Raw genomic sequence first — 11,822 nt, forward strand, 5'->3', positions numbered from 1 at the left:
CAGTGGCATCTTGCCTCAGGCCTTCCTGAAACTCACACAGTCCAATGGCTAAGAACAGGGCTGGCAGGCACTGAGGCTCCCTGAGCACACAGGCTCCTAAACTGGAGAGGGGCCATCTGGTCCACAGCAAGTCAGGGACCTGGCCTGTGTGATTCCTCTGAAGTTGTTGGGGGCAGTGGTACTGGAATTGTTGCCCCTGCCTCGTGGAAAGCCTACCACTCTATGACAACTGAGGACAGTACTGGTACAACCAACAGCCCTCCCTGTTAAGAGCCTGCAGCCACACAGGTGTGTTAAACAGCTTTAATCTTGCTCATTGCGGCTTCTCGGCACAGTAAGAAATATTGCACATGATCAACATGTTTTGTTCTGGGGAAGGGGGCAAGGGCAGGGGGAATCACCTTCTTAGAAAGTACAACCCAAGTTGGGAGGGCAGAGGGGGTGAGGAGAAAACCCTCCCCATGCCTGTGGCAAAGTGCAGGAGCCCCCACCCCCAAACTAACCTGAGTCCAGCCCCTCTGGGGAAAAAAGGGGTGCATGAACTCCCCCTATTCCACAGGCGCCTCCCTGTGGCCCAAGGCCCGCACCACCCTCCAGCTTGCAGCCCTCACAGGAGCCATTTTGCATAAAGTGAAAAGCTCTGAAGGTCACACGCTCCAGGTTATGTACGGGGGCTTGGAGGAGGGAGACTGCCCCTGCAGCCCCTCAGCTGCCCCCCGGCACCGGGAGGGAGCTTCGAGGGAAGGGGGTATTTACAAGAGGAGCAGGCCTCATTCCGCCCCAAACTGGAGAGGACGAAATGGCTTTACCCGGGAGGAGATAACCTTCCTGCCCCCACATACTGTCCATGTCCTGAGGGGGTACCATAAGTCCTGGGATCTTCTCAAGGGTCCCTCACCTGCCTGTGGCAGCTGTGGAGGGACCTGGGGGTGGGGGGGAGGGCTGGGGAGCCCCCTCCCAGCCAGGCTGTCCAGGCCCCGACTCTGGGGGTGGAGGCAGTGGCAGGGCAGACTGGGCTGTGCCAGAGTCCGAGCTGGGTGAGGTGGGGTCAGGCCCCCCCGCGGGGCTGGGAGTAGGGGCAGGGGCAGCAGCGGTGCCAGTGGGGGGCGGTACAGGGAGAGGAGCCTCAGCTCCAGGGGGCTGCTCTGTGGGAGTGGCAGCCTGCATGATCTTCTGGCGCACCTCACGGATCTTCAACTGCAGACAAACCTTGGAGGGGAAGATGTCTGCATAGCGGGCCTGGAAGGCGGCTGTGGCCTGGGCTGGAGACAGAAAAACGGTGGGGAGCACAGGATGAGATGTGCAGGTAAGTCCCACCCGAGTGACCCCAAGACTCAGAGACAGGCTCACCTGACGGGAAGAAGCCATGGTCCTGGAAGAGCTGCATGACCAGGGCCCGGCGCTGGTCCAGGGTGCGCCGCAGGGAGGAGTACGGCACCTTCTCATACTCTAGCTCCCCGAGCACATCCTCGGCTTCTGTACCTGTGCAGGGCACAGGCAGCATGGCAAGGCTGCAGCAGTGGCAGGGCCTTCCTGCCACCGTCTGAGTGCCCACCCGAGCCCTCACTGCATTCTATTTCACAGGGGAGTCAGAGAGGGGTCCCGCCCACAGTCACAGGGCAAATTAGGGGCCTACCAGACTCCAGAACCCACCCCTGACGGGCTGTGCTTCCTCCCAGCCTGGATGGACCCACCCTACCTCTCCCACTCTCTAACCGCCTTCCAGAGACCCACTCCTCTTGCAAGCCCCCAGGCCCCCACGGTTCTGCCCACCACGGCACCTGTACGGTCAAAGGTGAAGATGTCCCCCTCGCACTTGGCACTCTTGGGGGTGTTGGGCTCCGAGCTGCAGCTGGAGCGTCTTCTCATCTTGCGCTTGGGTGAGGTGGGGTCCTCGGGTGCTGAATCCAGGTCTGGCCAAACAGAAGCAGACTCAGTGCAGGTGGCCCCAGTCTGCCCTCCACCTAAGGACCCTGGGTGCCCGATGCTCGCCTACCCGTGGAGTTCTTCCTCTTCTTGCGGTAAGAGCCCAGGATGGCCCGGGGTGAGGTGGCCAGAGACTGCAGGGTGGGGGAGGGCAGCACCTCCTCAGGCCGAAACTCAGGCAGCTCAGCAAAGCGTTCTTCGAAGTCCACTTCTGACAGGACCCTGCTGGAGGGCCAGCAGGGTCACCTCCCCCGCCTCAGCCTGCAGCTGCTCCCACTCCCGCCACCCTACACGCTCCACCAAGGCCCCAGCCCATGCTCACTTGTCCACAGAGTCAAAGGTCTTCTTCAGGGGCGGGGGCCGCACCTTCACCTTCTTGCCAGTACCAGCCGCCTCCTTGCGCTCAGGGGTGTCCCCGGCTGCCCGCCCACTGCTGCTCTCGCTGCTGCCACCAGGGGCTACGGCTGGAGCTGGGGCTGGGCTGGGAGGAGTGGGAGGCTCCCCACGATTCTCCAGGCCCTGCCCAGGGACGCGCCAGTCTGAAGATGAGCTGGGGAATTTGCTGGCCTGGGGTGGAGATGGGCAGGGAGATGGAGAACACTGAGCTCAGACTCTGGGGCAAAGGCCAGAAACAAAGAGTTGGATCTGAGCCCACCCAGCAGACCCCTTGAGAAGGCCGTCACACAGCCTCAGGAAGGCCAAGACAGGGGCCTCAGATGGGAGGGGAGACAACACAGGCAGGCAGAAGGGACAGAGGGGACCCTTTAACCTGAGACACACACAGGCATGGAAGGAAGAGTAGGACAGAAAAGCAGAGACGTCAACGGAGGGGCACAACCGAGTGGCAGTGGGAGCCCCACAGCCTGCAGGCGCTCACCATGGTCTCAGGACCCTTGGCGCTGGTCCGCTCCTCAGCAGGTGGGGGCAGTGGGGGGCTGCTCCGGGCCGTGGGAGTCCAGGTCTCTGGCAGGGGTGGAGGGGCTGGTGGTGTGGGCTGCCCCTCAAGCTCAGACTCTGGGGCAGTTGGCTCTCGGACTGGGCCAGGCTCCAGGGGCTGCCGGGGTGCAGGGCCAGGCCGCCCAGAGGCACCTGCCTCAAAGGACCCCACGGGAATGCTGGCGATGGCTGCCTTCACTTTCTGGGGGGCTTTCGGGCTGGGCCGCTGGGCCTTGGGGGCCACTAAGCTGTAGGTCATGGAACCTGCTAGTGGGGAGAAAAGTGTTTGCTGAGCCAGGCCTGACTGGAGCCCATCCCCTGGGTCCCCCAACTCACTCTGCTCTGGGTTGATCTGACACCTACCTGTGGCACTGGGGAAAGGGCTAGTCGGGGCTGGGGTGGCCGTGGCAGGGGCTGACGGGCCCTTGGGCAGAATGGTGGCTGCAGGTGGGGTTGTGCTGGTGGCCACAGTGTAGACCAGGCTTGGGGGGGCCTGGGATGGCTGGGCCAGGGGTGCTGAGGAGGTGGGTGCAGGGCTGCCAGAGTAAAACGCCGTTATGACAGGACCTCCAGGGGCTGCACAGGCAGGCGGCAGCTGGGGACTGGGCACAGGCGACACGCCCACCTGACCGGGAGCCAGCAGTGGGGCTTGGCCTGCTGAGAGACAGAGAAGGAGAAGCAGGAGACCAAGTTAGGGCCTGGACTGCCTCAGCCCCACCCTGGGTCCCCAGCACTGCCTGCCAGGCCGCCCCTCACCTGAGAGCAGGGGCTGCACGAAGGCGGGGCCGCTGGGCCCCAGCGAGGTGAAGCCTAGAGCTACAGAGCTCGTGGGCCCGTACGAGGTGACTGTTCCAGCCTGGCTGGACGCAGGGCTGGTACCCAGGGGCAGCGCGTGCCCGCCCGCTGACTGCACATAGGTGATTCTGCCGCAGGGAGAGGAAATGGGGAGGAGTGAGGTAAGCCGGCCCCGCCCCACCCCTTCCCTGGCCTCTGAGTGTGGGCTCAGCTGCAATTACCTGGTGGAGGAGGGCAGCAGGACCTTCTGAGGCTGCGAGGTGGGTCCAGGGAGTGTGGCTGGGCTCAGGGGCGGCACCAGGCCGCTGGGTGTGCTCACAGGCACCGGGGTCAGCTGGATGATCTGTGGGGAAGGACACCCATAGGGCAGGGTGAGCTGTGGCCCCAGACTGGGGCAGGGGAAGACCAAGACCTCAAGTGGGACTCTAAGCAAAAGCAAGGAACACAGAACTTGGGGTGAGAACAGGATGGGCAAGATGACAGTGAGAGGTGGGGACACAAAGGAGTAGGGTACAGACACTGAGGACTTGACAGAGTCAGGATGCACAGAGACATCACAGAAGATGGCAAGACAGAGAACCAGAGACACGGAAAAGCAGAAAAGACTGAAAGAAAGACAAAGAAATGATGAGGTACAGGGGCCAACACCCAGCAGGTGGAGAGAAAGGCAGGCCCTCACCTTGCTGGGGGGCTGGGCACCATTCTGCACAGGTACTGAGAAGGGCGGGCTCACCAGTGGCAGCGGCTGGCCGGCCCCTCCACCCCGCACTGACATGCTAGGGGCGGCCAGGGGCACTAAGACCTTCCCAGGTAGCAGCTGGGCTGAGCCACCCGGGGGCGGGGCCTGCACGGGAGAAACTGACTGGGCTGGAAGTTAAGAGGCAAGAAAGGAAAAGGTTACAAGGGAGCCAAACAGGACTATGGCCCCTCTCCTAGTGCTGCCCGGCCCAGGTCTCACCTTTGGGGGGTGGGGCGGAGGGTACAGACTGCAGGATGGGGATGCCAGGAGTGGGTGCGGTGGCGGCCAGGACTTTGCCGTTGGTGGAAGTGCCCGGTGGGAGAGTGAAACGGATGCTGGTGGTGGGTGCAGGGCCGCTGGGAGCCGCTGCCTTGGTCCCAGGGGCTGGGGCTGGGGCAGGTGCCACCTGAAGCTGCTGGGGCAGCGTGGGCAGGATGTACTGTACCTGGGTGATTCCCCCAGCCTTGCCCAGGGCACCTGGTTGCAGGATGCCCAGGGGTACTGGCCCATTGGGGCCACTCCCAGCACCTGCTCCTGAGCCCGCAGTGGTCCCACCGCCAGGGGCCCCCTGGGCGATGAACTGGACAGCAGGGGGTGCAGGGGCCCCATACCCCGGGGTGCCCACCAGTAGGTTAGTGACAGTGGCAGGCGCCTTCCCCACAGTGCCCAGCAGGGGTCCAGCCACCAAGTGTGGGGCTGGTGAGGTGGCTGCTGCCGACTTCTTGTCCGAATACACTAAGCTGACACCCAGCGGGGAGCCCCCAGGCACCCGAGACCCAGTGCCCATTTCAGTCCTGGCACCTGCTGTGTCATTTGGAGACGCCTCAGCCCGGCCAGAGGCGGGGAAGGGCTTAGAGGCGATGGGCACAGGTGTGCTGCTGACAGGCCGCACCACGTTGGTGACCATGGTGGCAGCAGGACGGGACAGGGGAGCTGCTGGGGCCCCATAGGCCAGTGATGGGGCGGGGGTGGAGGGCACTCTGGCTCCGCCGCCCTCTTGCTCCTCCTTGTTTGGAGGCAGCACCAGTGTCTGCAGGATGTTTCCTCCTCCGCTGGGAGGGGCCGCGATGACCGAGGGGCCTGGTGGCTCCAGGCCACCCACACTTTCAGGTCTCTTGCGCCGGAAGGTGGCAGGATCCGTTGGGAGGAACCGGGTCGCCTTGGAAGGTGTCGCTGGACCCCCAGCCCCAGGGGGTGGGGGCCGTAGGGGGCCCGCTGTGCTGCCCTGACCAGACTCCTGGGCCTTGAAAGTTCCTGAGCCCAGTGAGAAGGAGGTGGCTGCCGAGGCTGAGGAGGAAGCAGGCGAGGACGCAGAGGAGGATGGGGCGGAACCATAGCCTTTGCCAAAGGCTACAGGAGGATCCGGGGGCCCTGGGGGCTCAGGGTCCAGTGGGGGGCGGCAGTGGGTAAAGGAGGAACGGATCACAGGTGAAAACACCTTCCGACCAAAGCCCTGCATGAAAGGAAGGGAGACACCCCAGCTCAGGACACTCCGACACCTCAATAGCAGCCCCCTAGCCATGCCCATCCAGCCTGTCAGCCAGGCCAGCCTAGGGCTGCATCCCTGCCAGCTGAAGGCCTCAATTCATCCTGGCTGTGACCCAACTCCCCACGGGGCAAGCAGCTTGCCCTCTCTGGACCTTAATCTCCCCCTCTCAAGCACCCGGGAGAAACAGACATTCCCGTGGCTTAGGAGGGAGTGTGATGGGACAGCACCGTGACCCAAGCCCTCACCTTGTTGCCCTCTGGGTCCTCCCCAGAGCTGTCCCCACTCTCGCTGTCGGTCACCCGCTCCTTGCACTTGAGATCAATGTCGGTGGTGCCGAAGCCATCGTCAGCTGAGGGAGTGGAGGGAACAGTATGGGGAAGGGGCTAGATGCAAGGGGACCCAGGAGGAACAGTCTGGAGCCTGGATCTCAGCTCTGCTCCAAACCGGCGGAGATTGCTGTCCAGGAAGGCTACTCCTCAGCCCAGGGCTGTGCCCACATGCCCAGTGCCCAGTGCGGGAGCCTATGAGCCTGCAGGAAAGAGCCCCTAATACTGCACCTGAAGATCTGGTCACGCCCTTGTCCTCCAGATTTCCTGCAGGGCTGGGGGCTTCCTGAGGGCAGGGCTGGGTTTACTCAGCAGGGCCTGAACTGGCCACATGCAACCATAAACCAAGTGGAAAAGAAACCAAAGGGGCCTAGGGGCCTGGATCCAAGTTCTGCCCACCCTCTGAGCCTTGGCTTGCTGGGTCCTGGGCAAGATTCTGGGCCCTGCAATGCTCACCAATGACATCATCATCCCCTTCCTCCTCACAGATGACCATGCGCTCCTCATCACTTGTCATGTCCTCACTGGCCGCACGCTGAGAACGAGAAGCTCGGGTGGGCAGCAGCGGGGGCCGCCCGGTGGCCGCCAAGGCACCTCCCTCACCAGGGGCTGCAAAGGGTCCTGGAGCTCCATACTGGGTAGAAGGCTTTGGGCCAGAGTACGATGCAGGGCCAGACACCATCTGCAGGATAGGTGGCAGGGAGGGTTCAGCGGGGCTGCTGCCTTGGACAGGCTCCCTGCCCACCCCCCAGGGGGCCTGCACCCCAGACCTGCGTCAGTTCCTGTAGCGCCTGACTGTCTACTTCTCCGCCGTCCAGGCTGTGTACCCCACTGTGGGAGAAAGCTCGGGGCCGGGCTGAGCCAGGTCCCCCAACTGTGTGTAGCCGTTCTGCTCCACAGGAGCTGCTCCCCGGAGCCTTGGTGTCTGAGCTCAGGAGTGTCTGGGCTGCAACGGACAGGAGCTCAGAGGACACTGTAAAGTGGAGGAGGGAGCTATGACAGTCAGTAAGCCTGTCACCAGCACCTAGACTGGCCCAACAACCCATAGATATTTCTAGGTACTAGGCAGAAGCAGGCTGGAATTTCTGGGCCACTTGGTGAAAAAAAAAAAAAAAAAAAAAAACACCACCCACCACCAGTCCAGCATCTCCTTCCTGCTGATTCCTGCCCTCTGGGGTTGCAGCAGGCCCATTCCCTGGGGGACAGCCCTCCTGAAAGTAAGGAGGCCTGGAGAGAGGTTCACGTGGTGCTGGCTAGCCAACCGCTGGCCTGAACCTCGGTTCCCTCATCTCAAAGAGGAAGTAACTAGTGTCCCCACTCTCATAGAAGTGCATATCCATAGGAACTATCCATCTATCCTCACAGAACTGCCATACCCATAGGCTCACTCCAAAAATGTGCCCCAGAACACCGCCAGGCACACCAGACACCCTCAGTCAGTGGAAGCAGCCCATCAGGGGTGTTTGTGAGCTGCAGTGGCTCCAACTATGGTGTTGGGGGCCAGCCAAACTGGGGTTTACATTCTGGCTCTGTCACTTGCTTGTTTATGACTTTAAGCAAGTGATTTTGCCTCTCTGAACTTCAGTTTTTTCTTCTAGAAATAGAATGGGGTTTTGTAGACTAGAGCTTATATTCCCTGTAGTGCCTGGCACATAGTAAACACTCATTAAACAACAGTTGATAATGAGATTGCTGTTTGGGAATCTTAGTATCTGTCTGGATCTCCCTGGCTCCTTCACATGAATCAACTGCCGGTTCCTTTACGGATAAGGGTAGCCAAATAAAAGCGATACAGCAGAGAGGAGCTGCTGGGGCAGGGGAGGAGCAAGCAAGGGAGTAGCTGGTGGCTCTCGGGGAGGAAGGTGGCAGGGTGGGAGAGCCAAGGGGCTGACTAACCCCCAGGGGCAGCAGCAGTGCCCGTCTCCGACATGCTCCGCTCCCGCGTCTCCTTGTGCCCTCCTGCCAGCCCCAGGCTCGTGGGCTTGGCCTCTGAGCTGGACTTCTTTCGGTCCTTGTTGCACCACTTCCAATCTGGGTGGGCCTTGAAGTGGGCCTCCTTCACCTGGCAGGAGAGGGCAGGGCAACCCTTCACTCACCCACCCCACCAGAAGAAGCTGGGAGGAGCCAAGAGGCAGCTGCATTACCTGGAAGGCCAGGTCGTGGTACTTCTGCTTCTCCTTGGGCCCCAGGGCGTACCACCACTCGCCCAGGATCTTGCTGACGGTCCGGTTGTCCTGGTTGGGATGACGCTGGTGGACCAGGGCCCGGTGCCGCTTGCTGAAGATCATGAAGGCATTCATGGGCCGCCGGATGTGGTCCTTCTCCCGCTGCATTAAACACAGCCCAGAGCGGGACAGTTAGGACCAGGGAGACAGGTGTGGGTGGCCACAGGGTGAGCACGGGACAGGCAGGGATAAAGTACCTTGTTGGGGCTGCGCCCATCCTTCTCAGAAGATGAGTCCCGTTCCTTGGGTAGGGCACTGAGGGACTGGGTCCGACGTTTTCCGGGCGGTAGAGGCAACTGGATCTCAGGAGACATGATGGAGAGGAAGCTGCGGCAGGGCAGCAGGGACAGTGAGGGCCATGTCTCTGGCCATCCCACCCTCAAGTCCCAGGCCTCAGGGAACTCACGCATCATCATGGTCACTCTCTGTCTCACTGTCCAGCCGGGGCTCTCCTGGGGGGCCGGGGGCCTCCTCCTCTGTGGTGGGAGGCGGACCCTTACCAGGTTCCACCACCCCCAAAGGGTGTGGGGGTCCAGGTCCTGGGCTCTCAGGGCATGTGGCTCCAGGGGGCCGCCCAGGGTCAGCACTCCCTGTCCCACCTGGTGGCCGTTCATGAGCAACAGCTGCCGACTCAGCAGGTTCTGGGGACACAGAGGTAGATCAGAGGGCTCCTAGGCCACCTGGACCCCACACCCTTGCCTGCCCCCAGTTCCCCCTAGCCCTCACCTTTGCTCTGGTTGGAGGCCACTGGGTGGCTGGCAGGTTGCTGGGCCTCGCTCGGCTGCACGGAGGGGTCAGGCTGGCTGGGTGCCAGGAAGGGGACTAAGGAGTGCCAGGGGAACACAGCCACAGAGCGAGGTTCCACATTCGTCCACACTGTGGAAAGGAGCCAGGTGAATGTGCAGCAGGAGGGCCTGGCCCCAACCCCAACTCAAGCTCTTCCCCACCCTAGATGAGGTAGCCCCACCCCTTTTGTCTACCCCCCACCCCCAACACCAGAGCCTCTTGGACTCGTCCATGCAACGTCACTCAGGAAAAACTCCTCCCTGAAAGGTTTCTAGATTTATAAAAAAGAAAACAGAAGCGGGGAAGGGAAATAGTACTCACGCCCCACTCCTCCCCCCACCAATCTACACCAGCCCTGCCACCAGGGACCAGGCCAGAGGAACAATTTGCTCCTGTCACAAACCAGGTCATGCTTGGCTGCCATCCCACACTCCCAAGGCCCCAGACCTCTATGGGCTGGGACCCCCCACCTCCGTCATGCCACATTCCCAGCAGCCCAGTCGCCACCCAACACAGCCTCTCACCTTGGCCTCATGCTCTCTTTCCCTTTCCTGAGGCTTACGGCCCCACGTCCCCTCCCCTCCAACTCTCCGTTCACTACCCACAGGCTGTGGGGTCTCTTACAACTGTGGTGTGGGAGGGGTTCTGCTCCTTGCCTTCCTCCCCCACCACAAACAGAGTGCCACACCTGCCCTTCCTGGCTGGGCACAGGTGGCTCCAGCAGCTCTCTCCTTTGCCCCCACAAAGACAATGCACCATCCACAAATCGGCCTCCCAGCCTCCCTCGCCATCAGCCCCTCGGCTTATCTGTAGTCCAGGGTCCAGCCCCCTTGCCCAAAACAGGGGAGGGTGTGGTAAACTCCTTGGAATAAAAACCACGGACAATGGGCCAGAAGACAGAATTGTAACAAGTCTCTACCCAGAGAGGGCACAAGTGCCAGGTGTTTCCTTGAGGATATGCACAGGAAGATGCTTCCTCACCAAGAGGCTGGTCCCAGGGGTCCAACCTTCAGCTCCAAGAGGTGGGTGGTGGAAGAGCAAGCCCTAGGCTGGGACCTACCCCTGGCTGGACTTTTGGGGCGGGCCTAGGATACGAGTGGGCTTCCCCTCGCACTGCCTGGCTCCCTGGGGGAAGTGGAACCAGCAGAGGAGAGAGGCCCCTGCTCGGGGAAGATGAAGAAGGGAGGAGGGAACCGCCCTAGCCCTGCTCTCCATCATTCCAGGCCTTCCCTTGATCCAGATCAACCTGACCTGAGGTGACCTCCCCATGCCTTCAGAAGCCTGGACAGGGGGGAGCTCTGTGCGAGGCACTGGCCTCGAGACCTGATTCTGTGAGGGGCTGACAAAGGAAAAAGTAGACCTCAGGAAACAAGGGACTGGGATCACGAAGACAGCACTGAAGAGCACTCAAGACTACGATGACCCTGTCCCTTACCCCTGAAAACCCGCTGGGCCCTCCAACCCCATATAAAAGCTTCCAGGGACTTAGATCTGTGTCTCTCTTTGCAAAGATCTTTCCCATCAGGGCCTCCTCCTTTCTGGGGGGTGGAGAAAAGGGACCCAGCAGACAATGGAGGGCAGTCCTTTGGTCCTGCTCCCTCCTGAACCCCTCCCCAGTGCACAACCCTCCAGGTTCTTAGGTGTCACGCTCTCTGCAAACTACACCACACACACTGCAGCCCGTCACTCTGATCTCAGCGAACAGTGCCTCACTCGCTTCCTGAGCCCTGTCCTGAGCCCCACTACCCAATCCAAGTCTCCTCCCCTAGGACCAGCAGGTCTCGTGCTGTTCCTATTCTACCCCATGCTCCAGAGCCAATTACTCTGCACCCCTCACCTTTCTATTACAGCCGACCTGTGCCATCCCATCACTTTAACATCACAGCTGTCCCCAGATACGCCCCACTCCGCTACACTCCCACCTGCCATCACTAACCACTCGGCCCGGCCGAGCTCCGTAACTTTCCCCGTCATCCCTTTACTCTGCCTCTACTGTTCTCTCCCCTACTATACCCCCATCACCGTTACTCCGCACTTAGCACCCCGACACCTTGACCCCTGCAGTCCCAGGGCCCAGGCGCTACTGACCGAACATGCCGAGGCCACGGGAGGCCGCGCTGGACGCGGGCATCAGGGGCCTGTGGGCGGAATACATGGTCCGGCGCAGGGGGGACCCGGCAGGGGCTCGCACCTCCTCAGCGGCCGACGCCGCTCCGCCCGCAGCCCGCTCCTCGGCCGTCGCCGCTTGGGCCCGGGGGGAGCGAGAGGCCGTCGCCGCATGCCCCCCCCCGCCGCCCCCCTCCGGCCGCCCCACGCGGGGGTCTCCGCCGGGCGCGCCTGCGCACAGCGCCGCCTGCCTCCCGCCGCCCGGGGGGCGGGGGAGGTCAGCGCGCACCGGTCCCGCCCCGCCCCCCGGCGCGCGCGGGGGCCGTCACGGGGCGCGCGGCACGGGGGCCATCGGCGCCGCCCCCTCCCTCTCCCTCCTCCCTCGCGGAGTCCGGCGGGCGGGCGGGGCAGGCGGGGCAGGCGGGGCGGGGCGCGGCGCGCGTGCGCGGGGGCGGCCCCCTCCCTTCCCCGCTCGCTGGCTCGCTCGCTCGCTC

The 11,822-nt window shown here is 62.4% G+C and overlaps 2 protein-coding genes across 10 annotated transcripts in view; both read right to left on the bottom strand.

Moving 5' to 3' along the window:
* LOC116480610 (carcinoembryonic antigen-related cell adhesion molecule 1-like) overlaps window positions 1-11,822 on the bottom strand; it is a 1,172,951-nt gene that overhangs the window by 675,188 nt on the left and 485,941 nt on the right.
* CIC (capicua transcriptional repressor) overlaps window positions 288-11,822 on the bottom strand; it is a 32,109-nt gene continuing 20,574 nt past the window's right edge. For 3 of the 9 annotated variants that reach the window (XM_032172738.2, XM_032172737.2, XM_058426526.1), the window contains exons 3-21: window positions 9,163-9,312; window positions 8,843-9,077; window positions 8,634-8,763; window positions 8,356-8,538; window positions 8,108-8,273; window positions 6,982-7,184; window positions 6,668-6,893; window positions 6,131-6,234; window positions 4,616-5,849; window positions 4,337-4,524; window positions 3,879-4,000; window positions 3,619-3,785; window positions 3,226-3,519; window positions 2,804-3,129; window positions 2,249-2,493; window positions 1,997-2,151; window positions 1,782-1,913; window positions 1,351-1,482; window positions 288-1,262 (exon numbers count right to left, since the gene is read on the bottom strand). In XM_032172738.2, the coding sequence (XP_032028629.1) occupies window positions 895-1,262; window positions 1,351-1,482; window positions 1,782-1,913; window positions 1,997-2,151; window positions 2,249-2,493; window positions 2,804-3,129; window positions 3,226-3,519; window positions 3,619-3,785; window positions 3,879-4,000; window positions 4,337-4,524; window positions 4,616-5,849; window positions 6,131-6,234; window positions 6,668-6,893; window positions 6,982-7,184; window positions 8,108-8,273; window positions 8,356-8,538; window positions 8,634-8,763; window positions 8,843-9,077; window positions 9,163-9,312 (4,760 nt within the window). In that variant the 3' untranslated portion in view covers window positions 288-894. Of the gene's footprint in view, window positions 1,263-1,350; window positions 1,483-1,781; window positions 1,914-1,996; window positions 2,152-2,248; window positions 2,494-2,803; window positions 3,130-3,225; window positions 3,520-3,618; window positions 3,786-3,878; window positions 4,001-4,336; window positions 4,525-4,615; window positions 5,850-6,130; window positions 6,235-6,667; window positions 6,894-6,981; window positions 7,185-8,107; window positions 8,274-8,355; window positions 8,539-8,633; window positions 8,764-8,842; window positions 9,078-9,162; window positions 9,313-11,310; window positions 11,779-11,822 lie in introns of those variants that run through there. The other 6 variants (XM_032172739.2, XM_058426532.1, XM_058426529.1 and 3 more) reach the window with 6 other exon arrangements.

The sequence above is a fragment of the Hylobates moloch genome, unplaced genomic scaffold, assembly GCF_009828535.3.
Source record: "Hylobates moloch isolate HMO894 unplaced genomic scaffold, HMol_V3 SCAFFOLD_13, whole genome shotgun sequence".
Classification (NCBI taxonomy): Eukaryota; Metazoa; Chordata; class Mammalia; order Primates; family Hylobatidae; genus Hylobates; species Hylobates moloch.